The 24036-nt window shown below is 45.7% G+C and overlaps 1 protein-coding gene across 4 annotated transcripts; it reads left to right on the top strand.

The window, feature by feature from the left end:
* Positions 1–18962: 18962 nt before the first annotated feature.
* On the top strand, positions 18963–23644 carry DRD1 (dopamine receptor D1). 4 transcript variants are annotated; one of them, XM_023582927.3, is made up of 3 exons: positions 18963–19069; positions 19407–20006; positions 20108–23644. In XM_023582927.3, the coding sequence occupies exon 3, from the start codon at positions 20583–20585 to the stop codon at positions 21921–21923; it is 1341 nt and encodes a 446-aa protein (XP_023438695.2). In that variant the 5' UTR covers positions 18963–19069; positions 19407–20006; positions 20108–20582; the 3' UTR covers positions 21924–23644. The 4 variants fall into 4 exon arrangements, with proteins under 4 accessions (XP_023438695.2, XP_004449057.2, XP_004449056.2 ...); XM_004449000.3 differs by lacking the exon at positions 19407–20006 and having other exon boundaries at positions 18979–19069; XM_004448999.4 differs by lacking the exon at positions 18963–19069 and having other exon boundaries at positions 19172–20006.
* The last annotated feature ends 392 nt before the right edge of the window (positions 23645–24036 follow it).

Raw genomic sequence — 24036 nt, 5'->3', positions numbered from 1 at the left:
CATGGCAGTGAACCCCATCTGCCATGACCATAGAACCTGTGGGTCTCTTTAGCCCTCAAAAGGACCAATACCTGGGGTTGTATCTACTTTATCTGTCTCTGAGACTCTGCTCAGGTGTGCATAAGGGCAATCCTTCTGACAACCTCCAGACTCTTTTTTAGAGACTCATAGCCATATAAACTCATTTGTCCTTTCCATTTCCCCCTTACTTTAGGTCAAACAGCATTTTTAACTCTTGTTATTATATGTAGACAGGGATATTCTGCTGGTCCGCGTTGAACCTTTAATTCAAGGTCATTTTCTAGTTACGTCATCAACTGGTACTTGGTAGTGATCCCTTGGTGCCAGGGAGGCTCATCCCCAGATGTCATGTCCCACGCTGGGGTGAAGGCATTGCATTTACATGCTGAGTTTGGCTTTGAGACTGGCCACATTTGAGTAACACATAGGCTGTCAGGAGGGAACTCTTAGGCACAGTGCTGCTCTAGGCCTTGTTCTTATTTCAGGTGTATAGGCTCACAAGCATAGTCATTAGTATCAGGGGTCACTGTTGGACCCTCATTCCTTCCTTGTCCTTACTGTTGCACCTGGGGGACTGCCGCTGCTCCCCTAGGGACCACGACAGAGCCCACCCCCCCGGCCAGGAACCCAGGACCCACCTCAGCTGTTGTTTTTAATTGTTTCCACTGTGAGTATATCCAAACATTTCCATGCACCCTGGACACATGCCCTGTATAACTCCCTGTCAGCCATATATTGCCTGTCAATAACATCCCATACCAGTATTCCTCCGCTGCCATTGTTGAACTACTCTGTGAACTACTAGTAAAAATGGGATATAGCGATGAGTTTAAAGGTTAGATATAGAATACATATTGATTTGGAAAAATTCTACATCCTGTCTTTTTTTTCTTTTTTCCTAATTATTGAGCTTCTCTTCACAAGAGCCCTAGATCACAGTAATTCATATATACAATATACAGTACTCCCCATATCCATTATAAAACCTTTTCTCTTCCACAGCGATAATCTTTTAACTTATTCATATCATATTTACTGAAACTGATGTATCATATTTACTGAAACTGATGTAGCTTTCAAACAAGGTAACATTTGTGTTTACATTGTGGTTTATACTTTAGTTAAAGCACTCTCAACCCTGGTTGTGCTTTAGAATCACCCAGGGAGCTTTAAAAAAAAAAACAACTCCAATGTTCAGGCCACACCCCAGACCAATTACATCAGAATCTGAAGGGATGGGGCCAAGAATTCAGATTTTTAAAGCTTCAGTGTGCAGTCTCCAGTGCCTTTTGGTGAGCAATAACCTTTAATTAATTAACCTTTCATTAAATCACCAATTGCCTTATGTTTTGAGTTTACTTGCAGCCAAAACATTCTCACTGAAACTCCTGGTCACGTGAACGGTTTCATGCTGGTCATTAAAATTTGGCTCTCAGATTCAATGTTCTGACTCTGCTTTGTGATTCTAGGACTCTGCAAACTACGTTTCTGCTTTGCCACATGGCTCTATGCTTGGCTTTGCCAATAGGAAACCTAGAGGGGGGATGGAAAATGAAAGAGGAAGGGGTAACATGCTGAAAGACTGGGCACTTGTGGCAGTTTGAAATTCTTTGATGAATCCCAAAAAGAGAAAGATTATGTTTGTGACCTAATTCATTCTTGTGGATGTGAGACCCTTTCAATTGGAGTATGTCAGTGAGGAGTGACTCAGGTTGGGTCTCCACCCTCTTGCTGGGTCTGATATAAATGAAGACACACACAGGAAAAGGAAGCTCTGCCATTCTGACCCAGTCATGGAGAAAGAGGACTCCAGGTTTGCCAACAGCTGCAGAAAGACAGGAAGCCTGAGAGACTGAGAGATGAGGCCCAGAAAGAGACAAGCCCTGTGCCTGATTGCCCATAGCTGAGCTCTGGAGATGGAAGATTTTGGAAGGAAGACAAAGATCTCAGCAGAGATTGCCTGCCATCTTGCTTTGCCACGTAGCAGGATGTCAGGATCACCAGGGCTAGCTTTGGTGAGGGAGCACCTCTGTTGGTCCTTGATTAGGACATTTCATGACTTCAGAACTATATGCATCTAATAAATTTCCTATTATAGAAGTCAATCCATTTCTGGTACTTCACATCAGTGGCCCTTTGGCAAACTGAAAAATTGCCCATTCTCAGAGTTTTGGTCCTAGATGCCTGGGGCCTCTCTTCCAAGCTCAGAGACACCAACACTAGCCAAGCAGTGCCCTTTCCTCCAAGTCTCTAAGATTGAATCATCCCAACCTCTTTCCTTTGCTCTCCCAGCGTTAGGGATGGTGCCTACATCGTGATGTCTTGGTGTTCCTCTTTGTCATGTTAGTGCTTCAACACCTGTTTAGACTGCCCTTTAGATTAAATCCTCCCTCTCTTTGAGAACATAGAGGCCTCCCCAGGGTGGGAGTCCCACACCTTCCCGCTCATTGTATGGGTCTCCACTCATGATGCAGTACACTATGACATGATGAGCACTCACACACTCCCTAGAAACCTGCCCCAGGTGTGCCCTGTCCCATGTGCCACCCACCCAACACCCTAAACCAATAGCCCTTCCCTGTCATATTTGCCAAAAGAACATTCCCAATGTTGTAGTTTCAACCAGATACCTGTGAATCCCCAGAGTTCACCTGCTCCCTCCCCTAACCTTCCCCCTAGTTCTACAGACAGACCAATCCACACCCCCACCCCCTACCATCTCACAGACCAGCACGGCCCAATCTAACAGCATCATTGCACCCGTCATGCCCCTCCACTGCACACCTACGTCCTTCCACCTTATCATAGTTTTTGCCCATATAGGTGTTGACTCACAACCCTCTTCTCCCTTTCTGCCTCCTGTAAACCTATCTTCCAGACTCTAGCTCAGTGAGTCTGCTCAATTTGCTTAATTCATATCAGTGAGGTCATGTAATATTTGTCCTTCAGTGTGTGGCTTGCTTCATTCAACATAAGGTATTCAAGATTCATCCATATTATCCCATGTGTTAATACTGCACTCCTTCTTACAGCTAAGTAATACTCCATTGTATGTATATACCATAGTATGTTTATCCATTGTTGATGGATATGTGGGTTGCTTCCACCTTTCGGCAATAGTGAATAATGCCACTGTGAACGTTGGTGTGCATATACCAGTTCATATCCCTGCTTTCAATTCTCCTAGGTATATACCCTGCAGTGGGATTACTGGATCTTATGGCCATTCTACTGTTAGCATCCTAGGAACCACCAAACTGTCCTCTACAGTGGCTGTGCCAGTCTACATTCCCTCCAGCAGTAGATGAGGGTTCCCATTCCTCCACGTTCTATCCAACGCTTTAGTCTTCTGTTTTTTTAAATAGCTGTTGGTCTAATGGGTGTAAGATGATATATCGTTACAGTTTTGATTTGCATTTCCTTACTAGCTAGTTAGTTGGTGATGTTGAACATCTTTTCATGTGCTTTTTAGCCTTTTGTATTTCTTCTTTGGAGAAGCATCTGTTCAAATCTCTTGCCCGTTTTTTAAATGGGTTTTATATATGCTAGATATTAGGCCCCTACACATATATGGTTACCAAATATTTTCTCCTGTTGAGTAGACTGCCTTCCTACATTCTTGACAAACTCTTTTGAGATGCAAAAGTTTTTAAATTTGATCCTGTAGATCTTGATTTAGGAAATGGTAGAGTTTAATCCATTAACTTTCAATGTTATTATTGTCAAGGAATTACTCACCCATATTTTCTTTAGGTTTATGCATGTCTGATGTTTTTGTTTCTCTTTTTATTTTTTTAGTTATTCTTAACAATAATTTTCTTTCCTACACTCTCCTCCAACCTTCTGTTTTTTTCCTTTCGACCTGCAGAACTCCCTTTAGTATTTCTTGAAGGGCAGTTTTCTTGTTGACAAACTCTCATAATTTCTGTTTATCTGTGAATATTTTGAGTTCTCCTTCACTTTTGAGTGCCAGCTTTGCTGGATACAGAATTATTGGCTGACAGTTTTTTCTTTTAACACCTTAACTATGTTATACCCCTGCCTCCTTGCTTCCATGGTTTCAGATGAGAAATCCACAATCTTATTGTACTTCCCTTGTATGTGATGGATCTCTTTTCTCTTGCTGCTTTTAGTATTCTCTCTTTGTTTTTCACATTGGACAATTTGACAGATATATGTCTTGGAGTAGGCTAGTGGGGATTTATGCTGTTTGGGGTGTGCTGTGCTTCCTAGACATGTACATCCATCACCTTCAATAGAGTTGGGAAATTTTTAGCCATTATTTCCTCCAACACTCCTTCTGCCCCCTTTCCCTTCTCTTTGTCCTCTGGAATGCTACATATGCATGTTTGTGCTTTTTTTTTTGTCATTCAAATCCCTAAGTCCCTGCTGAATTCTTTCTATCTTTTTATCTATTTTACTGTCTGTCTGATTTCAGATGTACTGTCTTCCACGTTACTGATTCTTTACTCTGCCTGTTCAAATATGCTGCTATGTGCTTCCAAGGTATTTTTGATTTCTTGTATTGTGCCATTCATCACCATCAGACCTGTTATCTTTTTATGTATGTTTACAATTTCTTCAGTACGTTCCCCCAGTGTCTTCTTAACGTCCTTTATCTTTTTTTTCACTTCGTTAAGTTGATTCATGATATTTGTTTGTATATCTTTGATTAGTTCTTCCATGTTCTGCATCTCCTCCTGTTTTTAGTTTGTTTGTTAGACTGGGCCATGTTTTCCCATTTCTTAGTATGGCTTGTACTTTTTGTTGGTGTCTTAGGCATCTTTTTATCTTGATGGACTGATTTTTTTGGTTAGGTTGTCTTTCTACCCTAGGTTTTATTTTGTTGTTTCTTTGTTGTGTGGTAAGATTACCTTTTAATACTTGGTTCCTCTTATTCTATATCCTTGCAGTTGTCTGTATTCCCTTGGGGGAAAAAATAGTAGGGCCAGAATAAAGGAAAAAGCTAAGAAGAGAAAAATAATAATAGTAATAATAATAATATAAAAAAAGTAGAAGAGGAACCATATATGAGCTAGGGAACTAAGTAATATGAGTAAAAAATCATAAAAAATACAAAGGAATAAGAATAAAAAGAGGTGGAATAGAAAACAAATAAAACATGAAACAAAATAGAGAGAAAAAAGTCACTGAATGGAAAGGCCGGACAGATGAGAAGAGAATAAGAGGAAAAAGAAAAAAGAGGGGGGAAGAGAAAAAGAAAAAAATGAAGACCAAAAAAGAAGTAGTAGAATGAAAGAAAAGCAGTAGAAGTCAGAAAACATAAAAATGAAGGAAAGAAGAGAAATAAAGTAGGCTGAAAAAATAAGCAAAAGAAAAAAAAAAGGAAACAAAAACAGGGAAAAGAACAAATGAGCAACGAAACTGCAACAAAGAAACAACCCAGGAAAAACAGGCTCCCCTCTTAGGCCCCTAGGGACCTTCTCAGGCTGCTGGTGTTCATCAGTTAATCACTCCGAGGCCTGTGTTCCTCAGGCAATATATCTAGTTTTAGCAAATAAAATAAAGGAAAAAGAAAAAAAAATCTCCTCCCAAAAATGTGAAACAAAACAACAGAGACTTGGTCTGTAAGTTCGCTATCATAAGATGCTAGCTGTGTGCCTTATCTCTCCATGGACCCTCTCTTAGGGGGTCCTGGGACTCATACCCTCAGTCTTCTGCATGTCAGGGAGCAGCTCCCCCACTGCACTACAGCAGCTCTGAAGGACCATCAGGCTTCTGAAAGCTTCTCTGGCTTCCTGCCCCGTTTCCCTTCAGCGAGTTGGACTTCTACCAGTTTTCAGGGGCCGGGCTAGTACCTGTCTCCACCCCTCCCTGACCAAGCTCCCTCTCCCAGGGTGGCTCGGCGTGACAGCCTGTCTGGGCAGATTCCCCCTCCCCTCTCCCTGAGGCCACCTCAGTGCTGGCTGGTATCCTTCCCGAGATTCAAAAGGGGCTCAGGTGGCCAAACCCACCGGAAAGGAAACCACCCTCCACCATCCGCTAGACCCCTCTTCCTCCCAGGGACTGCTCCCTCCCACTCAGGGGGCTGGTGAGAGCCAGGGGTTCCACCAAGGCTATTTGCCCTGAGGCTAGGGCTTACCCACCCTCCATTTCCAGCCACAGGGGCGAGCAACTCATGGTTTTCCCTTGGCCACTTTGTCCTGCCTGCCTCCTGGGTGATGTCCTGCAGCCTCCTGCTCTGTGGATTCCCAGAACAGCACTCTCGTGTAGGTTTCTGCCCCTTCTCCCCCGTGTTTTTTTTTTTTGCAAGAGAGCTGAGTGCCTATCTATATCAACACCATTTTCCTGTTGAGTGTGATTGGATTTCTAAAGTCCACTTTACTGAGGTAGGCTTTATATAAAATAAAATGTATACCTCACAGTAAGATGTACCGTCCATTGGGTTGTGACAGATGTATACACCTGTGCATCTACCAACACAATCAATATACTGAATATTTCCATTTCTTGAAAAAATTTCCCTTGTTCTCCTTTGCAGTCTGTGCTCCCCCCGAAACCACTAAACTGCTTTAACTGTAAATTAAACATATAAGTTAGTTTAGCTTTTTCTAGAATGAAAATAAATGGAGGGAGTGGATGGGGCTCAAGCAGTTGAGCACCTGCTTTCCACATGGGAGGTCCTGGGTTTGGTTCCCGGTGCTTCCCCCAAACAAACAGCAAACCACAAGCAAACAAATGAAATGACCAACTTGGGGGAGCTGATGTGGCTCAGTGGTTGAGTGCCGGCTTCGCACATACGAGTTCCAGGGTTCAATCACCAGTCCTGGTACCTCATACACACGCACAAAAACTAATAATAGTAAATAAATGGAATCATGCAGTATTTAAACTTTTGTGTCTAGCTTCTTTCACTCAGTACAATGACTTGTATCTCCCCCCCCATACAATAAACTTTATTTTTAGAGACGTTTTAGATGATATAACAGTTACATTGACAGTATAGGGGATTCCCTTCCCCTCCCACATTTCCCCCTATTAATAATATCTTACATTATCGTGGTACATTTTTCCTGTTTCTCTCACCCATGAAAGGGAAAGACTGAGAGAACGGGTTGGGAAGGCTTCATGAAGAGAGCCAGGGGAAGTGCTGGCGGGGAGAGCTTACCTCAGAGGGAAGCAGGAGATGGGGCTACACAACGCGGTTCCGCAGCGGGGCGCCTGCTGCTGCTCCCAGGGAGGACGGGGGCGGGGCGAGTTTGCAGACTTCCTTGTCCTCAGGAATCGGAAGGCACTTTGCTTGTCCAGCTCCTGACTCCGCTGAGTTCCAGGTTAAAGGCTCTTAGGGGAGACCTGGTGTCCAAAGGACTCCAAACCCAGCCTGGGAAGAGAGGGGCGCCAGGAACTGAAAACCAGTGCTAATGTTTTACTGAGTTTTTAAAAGGATGACAGAACTAATTTGTTTACCATCGTCCTCCTCCACCCTCCCCCCCCCCCCCATAGCTTTGCGCTCACTGTCTGCTCTCTGTGTCTGATAGTTGTGTGCTCATCTTCTGTTTTTAAAGGAGGCACTGGGAACTGAACCCGGGGCCTCCCATGTGGGAGGGAGGTGCTCAATGGCTTGAGCCACCTCTGCTCCTGCTTGTTGTGTCTCTCATTGTGTTTCCTCGTTGTGTCTCTTAGTTGTCATCTTGTTGCATTAGCTCGCTGTGCCAGCCCGTCACATCAGCTTGCTGTCTTGCTCGTCTTCTTTAGGAAACAACGGGAACTGAACCTGGGACCTGCCCTGTGGTAGGCGGGCGCCCACCTCTTAAGCCACATCTGCATCCCATACTGTTTTTTTGTTTGTTTGCTTATAAAAACAATACAAGGACTATAGCATGATTAAAACAAACAAAACAGTCATAGTATAGTGTGCTTTAGCACGTCATTTCTTTATATTGTTGAGTAATGTTTCTTTGTATGAATGCATCATAGTTTGGTTATCCACTGAATAGATAGGAATTTTGTTAGCAGTTTTATTGAGATGTATTCACATACCATACAATCTGCCCAAAGTGTACATTCAGTGGGTTTTGGTATAATCACAGAGCTGTGCGTTCATCACCACAGTGAATATTAGAGCATTTTCATTACTCCAGAAAGAAAACCCCTCCACCCCTTAGCAGTTGCCTCTCAATCCCTCTATCCATCCCCTGCCACAGACAGGATTGTTCAGACCAGCTTCTCTGGAGGCAGGAAGTGCCGCAGGGGCAGCCGCACTGGTGGGACTTTTGATGGAGAGGACTTTGGGACTGGTGTTGTTTCTGGGATGTACTGCGGATGCCTTGGAGGTGGTGGTGTCCACCTGGCAGGCTGGGCCCGGCTCCACTCAGGTGGCTCCTCCGTGCCCCAAGCCAGCGGCCTTTCTAGACCCTCTGGTCTCAGCTTCCTGCTTTTCTGGCCACGATGCAGTTTTTCAATTCAGTCCTGACAATGATGTGGAAACGCAGACAGGGGAGGGGCTTGCTCAGAGTTAATCAGCCTGATGGGGCAGGACCAAAACTTGGGCCCAGGTTTTCCCCTCTTGTGACTTTGTCACTCTCCCCCGAAATATCCTGTGCACAGGAAGAAGTGCCTGATGTGGCTCTGGATTCAGCTCACAAGTCAGCCCTTGACGAGCTTGGCTGCTTCTCCATGTGGAAAATCGCTTGAGGAAAACTGCTTGGATTTGCTACTGGTGGACATATAGGGAGGAAGAAATCGTATGTGTACTTTAACTTTACATCAAAGATGGGAAGGGATGATATTTTAAAAGGGTCTTGAGTACAAGAAGCCGTGTGAGCAGATTTTGTATGTTGTTACTAAGGCACTCGAAGTTTTCAGCACCATTATTTGGCTTTGTTTGAAGAGGCTGATAGTTAATTTTCATACAAGCTGGGAAAAAATTTCTGGCTTTTTCAAGGCAATTTCTAACAGATCTGAAAGTATCTAGACTTTCTTGGTCAAAACACTGCCTGCCTGGGGTGTATTTGATTTTTTTTTTTAAAGATATCTTTACACGCTGTTGAGGCCAAAATGTGTTGGATTTCTTTGGGGGTAAATGCCAAACTGAAGTGTGACAGGGCTTGGAAAATGCATTTAGATCTAAATTCTATGTCCCTGTTAAATGGTGCATATACTGCCCTTTCATTCTATATGATCTGGCATTGCATCTCTCAGGTTTTCTCTGTTGCCGACAACAGAGGCCCCTCTTTCTAGTTTAAAAGGAGGGGGACTCAGGAAAGGGTGCTGTAGCTTGTGGACCTCCAGGATGTTTGGAGAACTGGACTTGGGAATAAAGTTATTGGGGGAAACAGCTAATCCTATGAGGCCTGTTCTAGCTAAAACCCGGTGGCCATTGCCACCTGCTGCTCAGCACCCAGTGTAGGCACTGAAGGTCTCGGCCACAGAGCTTGCTGGATGGCCCTCTCTTGCTGGCAGCCCTGCCTCCCCTGGCTCACTGCCACATGCAAGTCTAGCAATGTATCAGTCGGGCTGAAACCAGGTCACACCTGTGTCCTAGCTGCAAAGGAACCTGGAAAACATGTTTTTACTTCTTGTCCCCTGTGGCACAGAGAGGAGACAAGCTAGGAGGGGCTTGGGATAGATGCTGGGTGAGCCAGCTTTCAGTCTGTGCCACAAGCACTAACCTGAATTTGGCAGAGACCATGACATTAAAGGATAAGAGCCTGGGGTCCAATTCAAGGCAAAGTTTCAAAGCAGGCTTTGCTGAGCCTCAGAGTCCTAATTTGTTATAGAAATTTCCATATCTTACCTTACAAAATATGGTGCAGTGTTTCGATCTGTCCTCAAGGAAGAACTTGCTGTTTGGCAGCCTCTGGGATCTGCCAGACTCTTTCTGGGTAACTCTCAGTTAATGACTGAGCATGATGGAAACAGCAGGCCTGTCAACCTCTGCTTAGTGCAGGATGCCTGTGATGGGAACTCTTTGCTCTGGAGTTCCCCATTGGGTTGGGCTGGCCAGCACTTGGTTGGGTCTGCCTCACAGTCCCTTCCCTATCCAATCTGGCTTCCTCCCCTTTATCTGTTTACAGGAGTTACCCCTCAATAGATCTCTTGTATTCCCAACTCTGTCTCAGCATCTGCTTCCCAGGGGAGCTACCTGACACACAGGGCTTTGGTGAAGATGAAATGAGGCAATAATCCACGAACACATCGAACAGAGAGTGCACTGCACAATTGCAGTAATTTCATCTTTGATTCCTCTCTTCCCATTTTCATCAATGTCCAATCCAATAGCAAATTCTGTCATTCTTAACTTCAATAGAGTATCTTGACTTCATCTGCTCTTTGCCACCCCTGAAGCTTTCACCCCAGCTGGAGGCACCATTGTCTCTGGTGTGGGCAATGCAAAGTGGCCTCCAGGTACTGCCCTGCTTCTTTCCTTGCCTTACTACACAGAAGTCAGAGCAATTTTTCAGATATGCTTGAAACTGGTCACTTTATCCCTGTTCTTGGAATCCTTCAGTGGGTCTATCACACATGGAATAAAACCCAAGCTCTTCACCGTGGCTCTCATTTGAGCTGATACTGAACCAACAGAAGAATCCAGCTTGGTAAAGAGCAGGCCAGCCCTGCCTCTTGTGAGTATGTGATCTCGGGCAAGTGAACAAATATTACCGAGCCCCAGTTTCCTCGTATCTGAAATTTGGGTGATGAAACTCTCCTCAGAGTTGGCCCATAGATGGCACTAAAAAAACATTAGTTTTCTTCCCACACTGTTGCTTTAGTAGACATGGTTATTTATTTATTTATTTTTTGGTGTGTGTTTCATTTTAGCGCATATGAGCATAACCATGACATTGATTACAGTGCAGCAAATGCAAAGTAATATTTTTAACACTGGCTTTGATTCAGAAGCCCCATCCATTTCAGATGGGCTCTGTTTGATAGTAATTTAACCCAAGTGGATCTCAGTGACCTCTGGCTCTGTCACTGTGTCTCATACTCTCTAATTAATGTGTTGAATCTGGCATTTTACAAAAATGCCATCTGTTGAGCTATTGACTGTTTTATTTCAATTTATGAATTTGTTTTCCATGACTTTAAGTAGTTAAGAAAATCTAATTTTTTAACAATGAGAATGAGTCCAAGTCCCAGATACATGAATGAGGTTTGGAGAGTTATCCTTGGTTCTCTTGCGTTTGATGCAATAGTTAGCTCTGGTGTGCAGTATACCAGTTGTCCTTTCTCCAGTATGTAGAGATTATGGTCTTTGGAGCCAGAGAGGCTTCAGAAAGACTTTCGGTTTTACCATCTTATTCATTATGTGACTTTGGACAAATCACTTCTTTTCTTGGGTAAAATGGAGATTTTGTCTGCACCCTCTCCTCACCCAGGTAGGATGGATGCAGACTCCTTTGTCAGGTCCAAGAATCAGGAGCAGTGCAGGTTGGTGGCTTTTAATGGCCCATGGACTGTGGTGCATGTACCCGAGGGGGCCGGAGGGGAGAAAAAATATTGAAGAGAAACCAAAACAAAAATGTGAGTGTACTGTCAAAGGAATCCTCAGTCTGAAGGGCCGGGATGGAGAGGGTGACCCCAGGAAAGGTGTAAGACACAGGTGGAAACAGAATGTGTAAGGAACAGCAAACAGATGGCAGAGGGCCTTTGTTTCACTGACTGAGATAAGGATGCTACCCGGTGGGCAAAGAGCTGCAGCAGCTTTTTGTGGGATGCCAGCATTTCAGCTAATGCTCTTTGGCAAAATGAAGCCTACTCTGGATGACTTAAAATCAAAGAGGATTTTAATTTAAGGATGGTGGGTAATGCCCAGACTGGAGAGGATAGCTGATCCATCAACCTCCCACACAGGGCACAGGGGAACTCTGGGCTCTTCAACCACTGGTACCCACAGCCCACCACTTTGGATGCTGCCGCCTGATGACTCACCTCTGCCTCCTCGTGAGTCATCTGGATCCCAGTTGGTTGGGGAAGTTGAGTCTCGGGATGGGCAGCCCACCAGGGTCACATGGCCTGGGGGAGGGGGCTGCTAGGTGAACAAACATGAGATGGACACTAAATCTATGGATAGAGGCAGGATCATGAGCAATCATTACTTAGATGAGGGCTCTGCCAAGTTCATCAATTTGTTTACCTTTGCACACAAAGGGAGAAGGGACAAGATTGGATTCTGAGTCTCTTTTTTTATTCTGGCAAAGAAAAATGGAAGTTTATATACCTTCCAGGAATGATAGGTGCCAAAACACCACTTCCTGGGATGATGGCCAATCAGTATGAAAGGTCTTTAGATATTATATTCCATAGGCACGACCCTGAGCCCACGTACACACAAAGAGACTTTTACAGACAACCTCTTGAGGACCCTTTGAGGTCTCTGAATAGAGAACCGGGTGTTATTTTCTATAATGTGTTTCCTGTCTCCCACTTTATCCAATATTTTTTTCCCCAAAGGTGGTATTGTTTAGGATTTCACCTCCAAGTGCACCTGCATCAGCTCTTTTTCTTCCTTTACCTGAAATTATGAGGATTTCCTTTTCAAGGCTGAAGATAGAATTCCTTTTATTAGAATTCAATCCAAAAGGGCAAGGCCTGAAGAAATTTAAGGCCTAATTAAAGAATATATAAGAAATAAGGGCTTTTAAAGAAAGGAACAAGTGGCATGTAATATTTGCTGCTTTATCTAGTAACTTCAGATAGGAACACCAAGGGGGCAATTAAGCTTGGCTAATCCCATCTCAAAGACTGGAGGCTTAGACCCATGGCCTCAGAGTTCATGTCCTGGATCTATACCCTTGAGAAGAAGACTCGGATAATGATTGGGAGGCTGGTTGCAGGAATCCGATGAGAGACGTTGAGATTTGGATTAGAATTGTGGTTGGGGAAATAGGCAAAATGGGCAGAGAGAATGAGAGCCACAGAGTGTACACTTTGGATAGAATGTGCAAGGCATGGCATGTATAGTGGTGAGCCATGCGGTGGAAGATGGGCTGTGGTTAACAGTACAAATATGAGAGTGTTCTCTCATGAACCATAACAAATGTACAGTATTAATACATGACGTTAATAATAGGGGGTGTGTGGAAAAATATGCCAAATGTATGCTATGGATCATAGTAGTAATAGTCTGATCATGTTCTTTCATACTTTGTAACAAATGTTCCACATCAATGTAAGATTTTGATGGAGGGGTGATGTATATGGGAATGCTGCACATTAGACATGGTTGTTTTATAAGCTCACAACTTGTCTAATAAAAAATTGAAAAACAAAAACAAAAGCAAGCCTACTGAATCCATTTCAGGCCAACCACCATTAAAGGTAAACACTACTATGAAAAAAAGGGGGCAGACACAAGGGCTCAAGAGAGGTGTGGGGATGGAGATTGAGGCCACCAGGACCTGTGAAGAAGAACCTTTTGGTGACGCTCCCAGGATTCTGTCTGGAAGGTGGTTGGTCATTCTCTCAGCCCCTCTTGAAGTTTCTCATGTCCTCTACAATGGAAACACTAAGAAACGAGGAGGGAAAAAGACATGTTGTGTACAAAGAGACAGACAAGGAGGATAGCAGTATTCTCATTGGAACACATGAAGGAAGAAGGCAGTGGACCAGCATCTTAAAACGTTACCACATGGGAGGTCCCGGGTTCAAGTTCCTGGTGCCTCCTGAAAAAACAGAAACAAACAACAAGCAAAACAAATGGTAAAACCAACTTGGGGAAACCAATATGGTTTAGTGGTTGAGTGCCAGCTACCTGCCTATGAGGTTCTGGGTTCAATCCCTGGTGTCTGGTCCCTTAAAAAAATAAAAAAATAAAAATAAAAAAGGGAAAGCTAGAATTCTAGAAAACCAGCAAAAACATCTTTCAAAAATCAAGACAAAATAAAAGTTTTTCAGAAATACAAAAGCTGAAAGATTTTATCGCCAGCAAACTTGCACTACAAGAAAATGTCAAACGTAGTCCTTCGGCAGAAAGATGATACCAGAGAGAAATGTGGATTCATACAAAGGAATGAAGGAGCATCAGAAATGTTAACAACATGGGTAGATATAAACTATTTCTTATTATTTTAATCTCTTTAAAAGATAATGACATTTGTATTTTTAAAATTGATATCTTATGTTATTACAGGACATTTGTCATAATTAACAAACCAATGCTGATATATCATTATTAAATGAAGTCCATAATTTATTCAGATGTCCTTAGTTTTTACCTAATGTCCTTTTGTGGCTGAAAAATGTCATCTAGGATATGTCAATATATTTAGTCCTCCGGTCTCATCAGGCATCTCTTGGCTGTGATATTTTCTCACCCTTTCCTAGTTTTAATGACCTTGACAGTTTTGAAGCATGCTGGTCTGGCATATTGCACAATGTCCTTCAAGTAGGATTTGTCTGATATATTTCTCACAACTAAACTGAGGTTATGGGTTTTGAGAGAAAGACCAAAGAGGCAAAGCACTCTCTCATCACATCACAACAAGGATAAATACTATCAATATGACTTCTCTCATTTGATGCAAAACTTTACCTTGCTGAGGCAGTGCCTCTCAGGTTTCTCCTCTATAAGTTTCCACTTCCTCCTTTTCCAAACGAGTTTTAGGAGGAAGTTTTAAGGTGATTGACTTTTTTTAGGTGTTATTGGATATTGAACCTGGGATCTCATACATGTGAAGCTGGTGCTCAGCCACTGAGCTGTACCCACTCCCCGATAACTGACTTTTTAAAGAAAAATTATAACAGTGTATATCGTGGGGTTTATAAAAGGTGTAGAAGTAAAATATATATCACTAACAGCCCAAAGACTGGGAGAGCAGAAATTGAAGACTACTATTGTAAGGTTCTTAGTTATTGGTTAAGTGGCATAATTGATGAAAAGAAGTATAAGATATATATAAATGCCAAGATGTATAATATAAATCCTAAAGAAAGAAACAAACAAAAAAAAATCCAAGAATTATAGACAATAAGCCAGCAAAGGAGATAAAATAGAATCATAAAAACTACTCAGTTGAGTGTCTAAAATTGCAAGCAAGACATTTCCATCCATCTGCCCCATGGGATCTAAGCTCCTTCTCGATCAGAAACAGCGTGGGCATCACCATCCCCAAATCCTCAAGGCTGAGGAACCAGCACACATAATGCAACAAACTATTCGTTTGTTCATTAATGAACAACTATGGACTTAAGTAGACTCATGATTATTCCAGCAATGGAAGAACTTGTATCATTTGATAGAAAGGCAGTGGCCACCAGAGCTTCTGAGGGGAGGGAGAGGGAAGATTAGGTGTAATATGCAGACATTTTTGGGACATTGGAATTGTCCTGTATGACCTTGCAATGATGGTACAGGCCATTATACATTTTGCCAAAACCTATAAAATTGAGCAGTGCAAAGCATAAACCATAATGTAAACTATAGTCCGTGGTTAGTGGCAATACTTCAGTGTGTGTTCATCAGTTGTAACAAATGTACCACACTAGTGAAAGATGTTAATGAGGGAAAGTGGGGGAGGGGAGGGGGCAGTATATGGGAATTCCCTATACTTTAGAGGTAACATTTATGTAATCTAAAGCATCTTTAAAAATAAAAATCTAACTGAAAACAACCTACTCAGTTAAGCTTATAGGAGGCAAAAGGGAAAGGGGGACAAAGAACAGTTACAACTAATAGAAAACAAATTATACACACAGGACTACCTCTGAACCTCAACCAAACGTGATGTAGGTTGATTTTCAATTTTTTTTTTTAAAGAGGTATTGGGGATTGAACCCTGGACCCTGTACTCAACCACTGTGTTACACCCACTCCACTCAAACTTTCAAGTGTTGATTTTTGAATTCTATGCTAACTGAAAGTAAGGAAAATATGACACAGGATTAGGAATTTCCGAGAAGTCGTATTTATTGTCTGAAACAATAGTCGAGTCATTTTAGTTACTTGGTCAAGGTGAGCCCAAGCTTTATCTCTTTTCACTGATGTGAACAATCATGCTTTAATAATCCATAAGCCTGTTAAATGTATCATTTGTTTTCCTTGACAGTTTAGTTGTTTTATTTATTCTTTTATGAGATTAAGCCCCCCCTTTGATAGTGTGCCTTTGGTATTCATTTACTTTCATAACCTACAAATAAAAATTTGTTGAAATGCAATCTTTTTAACTTCCTCCTCCTTGTACTGCATAAATCACAGTAGAGCTGAAAAGACATGCCAATTTGGGAAACAAAGGTGCTTTTGTGTTTGGGTTTACATTCCCAGCATGATCTAATGCTAATTCCTACCTGCATTTTTATCTGTGTTTCTGATGTTTGTGGGTGAGATTTTTATAGAACAAAATGGAAGGCTTTCACCTCGACTTTCAGAGAGAAAAAAAGAAACTGGAAAAATCCCCAGACCTTTAGCCGACCTGCAAGTTCCTCTGAAATTCACACTCTGAAAAGTGTAAAAACCCTGAGGTTTAAGCTCTGTTTTATTCTTTCCTGTTTTCCTTAGCCATGATGTTCAAAAACCATGGACCTAAATCAGCTAGCGATTGTAGCCGTCTGTCTTAGATTACAGAATCATAGACAAATTGTCCAACTCTCGTTTTCCTGGTGACAGGAAACAAAACGACCACCTTGAGTATAACGGATTCTTTATTATTGTTATTATGGAAGCTGTAGGTTTACAGAAAAATCACGCATAAAATAGAGTCCCCATTTACCACCCCATGTATTACATGTTCTTTCTCCCTTCTCTAACTGATTGGGAGGATTTCTCCTTACTAGCTGGGTTTCTGGACTGATTTTGTATGTTATGGGCCAGGAGGAGATTTGATGTTCTGACATTCCAGCAGAAATTTATTCATGGACAAAAAACATACCTCTCAACCACTAGGAAACTGATAAGTACTAACTTGATCACCTGGACCCAAGAGGTGAGTGGGTAGAGAGAGAAAGACCAAGTTCAACGTGGGCTAATTTGGAGGTAATTTAGGGGATTTTTCAAGCCAAGCAAAAAAGAAAAAAAATTCGGAGCAGCTGCTGAGCTTGAGAGAATCAAGGATGTTAAGGAGTATGTTGTGAATGGCATTTTCCTCCAAAAAGGTTTTGGTTAACATTTAAATTTATTATCAGATACCTTTAGGCGGTTGAACTGGTGTTTCCCTGAATGCGTCACCCCAGCTGAGACAGCCATGAGATCAGTGGGTGTTGCCAGGGTTGCTTGCTCTGGCAGGACTCTGGTATTATGGAACTTCTCAAGGGCAGGCAGTAGAACTTTTATTCCTCAAATCAACCTAGCCCTGATCCTAGGGGAGTTAGGTGTTCTTTTGGGGTTTCTTCTCACAGGGCCAGAGCAGGGCTTTTTCCCGTCCATCTGGAGAATCAGGGGAGTCCGCCTTCCCCAGACCAACCCTGCCTGCCCTTTATCCAGCAGAAAAGGATGCCACCCCTTCCTGTTTCCAAGTGCTAATGCTCAAGTGCCTCCAACTGGGCCTGCCTGGGTAATTTCCATGGACACAGTTGGTAGAATGTATGCATTCAGGCTCAGTGCACATGTGCAACCAGAGGTATCTCTTTTCATTCGAAAGATGATAGCAAGTCAAGAAGGTTGGGGAAATGGCTGCTGGAAGGAAGATGACCAGGAAGCATGCTGTGAAGTGCAACTAGGCGCTATGGGAACGCTGTTCTGTGGGCCTGCGTGTGCAGTGGCCATCAATGGGGGGGGGATGTGTGCAGGCGGGTGGCAGCTAGGGGAGCGCAGGGGAGGGCTGTGTCAGTAAGCCCTCACTTCCTCTAAAACTGAGCTGCAGGGGAGTGGATGTGGCTCAAGCACTGGGGCGCCAGCCTCCTACACGCCAGGTCCCGGGTTTGGTTCCTGGTGCCAACTAAAGAAGCCATCTCGAGCAGGAATAAAAAAACAAACAACCGAGCTGCTGGTTGTACTGATTAACTGGATGGAATTGTTATTTTATAAAATAAAATTAATTTATAAAATCCAAAATTTATTTTAGCTTGTATCGTTTTCTGGGGAGCCTAGGGACTCCTGCCCATCCAGGGCTGACTCTGCCCAAGCCCTCTGCAAACAGCACTGCACTGAAAATTATCACAGTCCTGCTGGGTCAGCACCGTTTTCAGAGAAGGAAACCCTTCACAGAGAAGACAGGCCCCCTAACAGGACAGCGGGCGGCCTGCCTCCAGGGCCCCACGCGTACTCCCTTCCGGTGGGCAGGGAGGCACTGGCAGGCTGCGCTGTGGGTACAGTTCCTGCGCAGGCTGACCTGGGAGGCTTTGCAGGGGTCAGCCGGAAAGGACGGTGGTAGGATCGTTCTCTAGCAGGCCCTCTTGCCTCCCTCTTGTTCTTCTCACTATTTTAGCCCCATGGATAATTATTTTGGTGGTCGGCTCCTGCACTGGAGTCTGAGTTGCCGGAGGCAGTGGCTTGCCAGCGAAAAGAAGCAGCGGGTGGGAGCCGGGCAGCCGACTTGAGCCGTGTGACTCTGAGCAGGTCCCACAACCTTTCTGAGTCTCATTTCTCACACAGGCGAAGTGGAGACGAGGAAAACTTGTTGGAAGGGATGGACGGGATGAGACGCGGGAGTGCCTGGGGCCCAGGGGCTGCTCAGTAAACGCTGGTTGGCTCGGGTGTCTTTGAGAGCAAGGATTGGGCTTTGCTTTACCTTGTCGCCTTAGCGTTTGGCACGCAGTGGACACTCAGGAGAAAGAAGTTGGCTCAATGAATGGCAGTGCCCGCGAAGGGACTGTTTCACTCTTGTCAGTTTTTGGGGCTATTTCAGGCGTCCTGAGTGAGGAAGATTCCGCCTCCCCTTTCCCAGAGTCTGGGAGCCCGTGACTGGGAAGAGGGGAGCCTGGATGCCTCTCCCGCCGGCCTGCTGGAGCCCGGGCAGCCGAGGCCGCCGGCAGAGGGCGCCCGGGGCCAGCCGAGCGCGTGGCTCTCGCACTGGGACGCTCGCGCGTCGCGGGGCGCAGGCTGCAGTCCGGCCTTGACGGCAGCGGGGAACGCTCCAGCAGCCGGGCGCCCTCGGGGCGCAGCGGCGCGCACCCGGGGGTGCGCCGCTGCGCAGAACCCCCCTCGCCGGCTGTAAGTACAGGCGCCCGCGCGCCACGTCTCATCTCAGTTGGGGGTCACTTGGAGGCAGCGCGGGTGGGACAGGGGCCAGCTGTTTTAGGGGTTGGTGTGCGTGGGAGATTGGGGAGGGCCAGCTCTTGGAAGGGACTGTGATGACTTGCGATCGTCCCCCAAAGGCTCTGGATGTCGGGGTCGGGCGAGGCACACAGGGGCTCGGGCTTACTTGAGGTTCTACCGTCGGGATCTCTCTTGCGGGTCCTGCGCGTTCCGGCCCGGGACCCTGGAGTTGGCACGGTGCCCAGCGCGGGCAAGCGCTGACCTGGGCGTTCCCAACCCCCTCCTCCCGCAGCACCTTCCCCGGGTACCACGTGCGGCTGTCGCCCGTAACTCTGCCTGTCAAGCGAAGCCCGCCCCCAGGGCAGAGGAGGGGGCGCGGGAGCGCGGAGAGCTGTGCCCTGCGGGAGCCCGGCCGGCCCGTGCGCCCGCCTGTGCCAGCTCGTCTCCCTCTGCCTCGCCTTCCCCAGGTTCCAGGGGTCGCGGGTGGTGCTGCGGGGAGGCACTGGGCCCTGCCCCGCCGGGCTTGAGGCCGCCTGAGGGCCACCCAGGCGCTGGGCACGGGCAGGAAGGAAAGGAGGCAAAGCAGCTGCCCAAGTGAGTAGTGCAAGGGGACTGCCCTCTCCAGGAGCCCCGGAGCTCCCGGGAGCCCTTTTCCCCGGGTCGCGTCCGCTTTAAGCCGCTCTGGGGGGCTGGGCTGCGCCGGCTTTCCGGGGGCCTGGTCTGGGATCCTTTCCCCAAACCCGCCCCGGCGATTTTTGCGCATCCGGAGCCGAACTCGGGCTGCGCGCCGCGGGCTGGGACTCCGGCGCTCGGGCGTTGTGGAGCTGCGGCGCCGGGCGAAACCTGCTTTCGGCGCTCCAGGGGCTTTTGACAGAGACGACCCCGAGGCAAGGTAGGTGGCCCTGACCCGCTGGCCCAGCGAATGGTTGGGTTGGGGTTGACGTAAGGATGCGAGCTTGGCGAACGAACTCCCGTCTCTCCTTTGCTTTTTAGGGCGTTTGGAGAACTCCTGAGGAGCCAGGGACTTGGGAGGAGAGAGGCATGCCTTTTCAGCCACACCTCAGGACGGGGGAATTCTGTCACCACCAGAGAGGCAACAGCCCTGAAATGTGACTGCGGTTTCCTAGCTCAGCAGAGGCCCCGGAGTCTGGATTGATAGCCTGGAAGATGCTAAAAGGCCAATGCTTTCCGTGGGGGAATTGAGGTGCCAGCTGGTATCCCCGACAGTGACCTGGAGCAGGCGGGGTGAGAAGACAGAGAAAGCAAGAGGGACTCCGCTGGGCCGGCTCGGGTTGCCACGCGGGCGCTGCTGCCAGGCAGTCTGATGGCATGCTGGTGAGCTCCTCCATCCCGGGGAGCCGCCGGCGCTGCGGAGGAGCCCAGGACTCCTGGAGGCCTGCCCGACCCCGGCTCCCCGCTCAGGCACTCCAGGGGTGTCAGAGCCCCTGATGCGCTTTCCCTCAGGAAAATGAGGTCTCCGAACACCTCCACCATGGCCGGGGCCGGGCGGGAGGCAGAGCGGGCCTTCTCCTTCCGCGTCCTGACCGCCTGCTTCCTGTCGCTGCTCATCCTGTCCACGCTCCTGGGCAACACGCTGGTCTGCGCCGCCGTCATCCGGTTCCGGCACCTGCGGTCCAAGGTGACCAACTTCTTCGTCATCTCCTTGGCCGTGTCTGACCTCCTGGTGGCCGTCTTGGTCATGCCCTGGAAGGCGGTGGCCGAAATCGCCGGCTTCTGGCCCTTCGGGTCCTTCTGCAACATCTGGGTGGCCTTTGACATCATGTGCTCCACGGCGTCCATCCTCAACCTCTGCGTCATCAGCGTGGACAGGTACTGGGCCATCTCCAGCCCCTTCCGATACGAGAGGAAGATGACCCCCAAGGCGGCCTTCGTCCTGATCAGCGTGGCCTGGACTCTGTCCGTGCTCATTTCCTTCATCCCGGTGCAGCTCAGCTGGCACACGGCGAAGCCGGCCAGCCCCAGCGATGGCAATGCCACCGCCCTGGCCGAGGCCGCGGACAACTGCGACTCCAGCCTGAGCAGGACCTATGCCATCTCGTCCTCCCTGATAAGCTTTTACATCCCGGTGGTCATCATGATCGTCACCTACACCAGGATCTACAGGATCGCCCAGAAACAGATACGGCGCATCTCGGCCCTCGAGAGGGCCGCGGTCCATGCCAAGAACTGCCAGACCCCCGCAGGGAACGGGAACCCCGCCGAGGGCTCTCAGCCGGAAAGCTCCTTTAAGATGTCCTTCAAGAGAGAGACCAAAGTGCTGAAGACGCTGTCGGTGATCATGGGCGTGTTCGTGTGCTGCTGGCTGCCTTTCTTCATCTTGAACTGCATGGTGCCCTTCTGCGGCGCCGAGGAGACCGAGCCCTTCTGCATCGATTCCATCACCTTTGACGTCTTCGTGTGGTTTGGGTGGGCCAATTCCTCCTTGAACCCCATCATCTATGCCTTCAACGCTGATTTTCGGAAGGCCTTCTCGACCCTCCTAGGCTGCTACAGACTTTGCCCGACCACGACGAACGCCATCGAGACGGTGAGCATCAATAACAACGGGGCCGTGGTGTTCTCCAGCCACCACGAGCCCCGGGGCTCCATCTCCAAAGAGTGCAATCTCGTCTACCTGATCCCCCATGCCGTGGGCTCCTCCGAGGACCTGAAGAAGGAGGAGGGCGGGGGAATAGCCAAGCCTTTGGAGAAGCTGTCCCCAGCCCTGTCTGTCATATTGGACTACGACACGGATGTCTCTCTGGAGAAGATCCATCCCATCACACAGAACGGGCAGCACCCAACCTGAACTCGGAGACAAACCCTGCCAGACATGCCGGTCCCCAGAGGTCGAGGAGATTTTCCTGGGGCTTGCTGTTGAGAAAGAAAGGAAATGGGGAGACTCTGGGGTGTCAGGCGAGCACTCCTCAGCCGCTCTCCCCCAACACACCACCACTTGTATTTTAAAATACGTTTCAGTGTATTTTCTGTGTTTGTTCTTAGTGCATCAAACAGAGACACATGTGAAGCTTACCCTCACAAGGGACGTGACTTTGGCTCCAAAATTGCTTTTAGGAACTGATTTTTCTTAGGACTAAAAAAAAAAAAAAAAAAAAATAGGGCAAGAGATCAACAATGAACAGTTTCACTTAAAAACTAAACCTTTCCGGGAAGGACATTAGAAGGGTTGAGTTTGCTGTGTACACAAACAGGTGCTAACACTGTTCCAAGCGAAGTTTTCAGATTGTAAAGGTAGGTGCATGCCTTCATAAATTATTTCTGAAAAAAAATAATTGAGCCTTACAGTAGAAATGGGATTTTTTTTTTCCGAATTGAGAGATGCTTTGCCGGTATGGGTTTTATTTATTTATTGTATTATATGAATATTTTTAATTTATTATAATAAATCTATATTTATCTTATTTAATAGTATGAACTGGTGGGATATTGGAGACCTTACACCACATTTTTTTGGTCCCTTTAAAGAGCACTTTATAAGTCAATGAAACAAACCCACAGACTCTCTGAGATTCTAAGTGCTTGTGTGTAACTTCCAGAAACTCAGCAAAGAGTGATAAGAAGTAGACCTGTGATGGTCCCTTCAAATTCATTGACACAAATAAATATGAGGTGAGAGACGACAAATGCTGTGAATGTTCTTTTTTTTTCCTAAAAAGGTAAAAATATGAAAAAAAAAAAAAGCATAGTTACTATTCCCTTCAAAATTGTTTGAATGGCAAAGAATTTCCCAGGAGAATGATTTGAGTTTGCGCTTGTGTAAATATCTTAAACAAGAATCCAGCTTCACATGTAAGGCTTTAGGTGGTGACAAGTATATGCCATTTTGTATTTATGTAAAATAATTGCCCCCCTCTATCTTTTCTCATGGCACCTGTCAGATAGCTTTTTAAAACAAAAGGACAGTACTGGTTAGAGATGTGGAGTGAAGAGAGGGGATTTCAGAAACGCTCATTCATGGCAATTATCCTGGTCAAACCAAACCATTCAGTGGGGCTACTTTTTGTAGTGCTTTCATTTGAATTTAGAACTGATTTTTTTTTTTAAGTCTTTATAAGTTAACGGTATATTGCCTAATGAATAGTGCCTAATTATCTGCCCGGAGTAAGATGCTTCTGTTGGTGGAAGAAACAGGAGGCCCTTCTTTTTGGGTGTGCCAAGCACTGCAAACGTCATCAGTATTTCTTTTGACAAATGCTAGCCCTTTCTCTGTGCTTTGGAATCAAGTTCCTATGTCATCCCCTGGGCTGTAAAAAGTAACATAAGCCTCCGTTGTCAGATACTCACTCATATGGGGCATTTCAAGAGAGTTTCTTTGAAATGTTTACAAAGAATTCTTGTTGATAAGCAATTGGCTTTACATTTAGATGGAACTGATAACAGGGAAAAAAATTACTGAAAATATATCCTGCATCAGGTCTGTGTTATTTTATGTATTGTGAATGTTTTCTTAATTTTATTGCCTGTATGCTTTCATACTTATAATAAAATTATTTTGTGAACTGAAATCAACCCTGCATGAGCTGCGTTGCATTTGTTAAAAGTGATTTTTGAATTGGAATATTTCAGATCTGCAAGTAAGACAATGGGAGCATTTTCAAGTATACATTACTTTTTCTTTAATGGAAATTTCTCCTGTTATGTCTGCCATGTGCTGCCTTTGATATTTAATCAGAAAATATTTTCTGACTTGGGCTCTATCCTCTCATTTTCCTTCTACCTTAAAAAAGTTTATTTTTATTTTTATTTTTGAAAAGAAACCTCTCTTCACTTGAGGAATTACTCTACTTTTCATTTCAGTTTGAGAGCTTTCTAAAACCTCTGCTTTTTCTTTCAAAGAGCCCAGGGATTTTAAACAAATAAAAATTACAGAAAAGATTGTGGCTTGCCATGGGGTTGTTGTG

Source organism: Dasypus novemcinctus, chromosome 2, assembly GCF_030445035.2.
Source record: "Dasypus novemcinctus isolate mDasNov1 chromosome 2, mDasNov1.1.hap2, whole genome shotgun sequence".
In the NCBI taxonomy this organism is placed as follows: Eukaryota; Metazoa; Chordata; class Mammalia; order Cingulata; family Dasypodidae; genus Dasypus; species Dasypus novemcinctus.
This window is presented reverse-complemented; position numbering and strand designations above follow the sequence as displayed.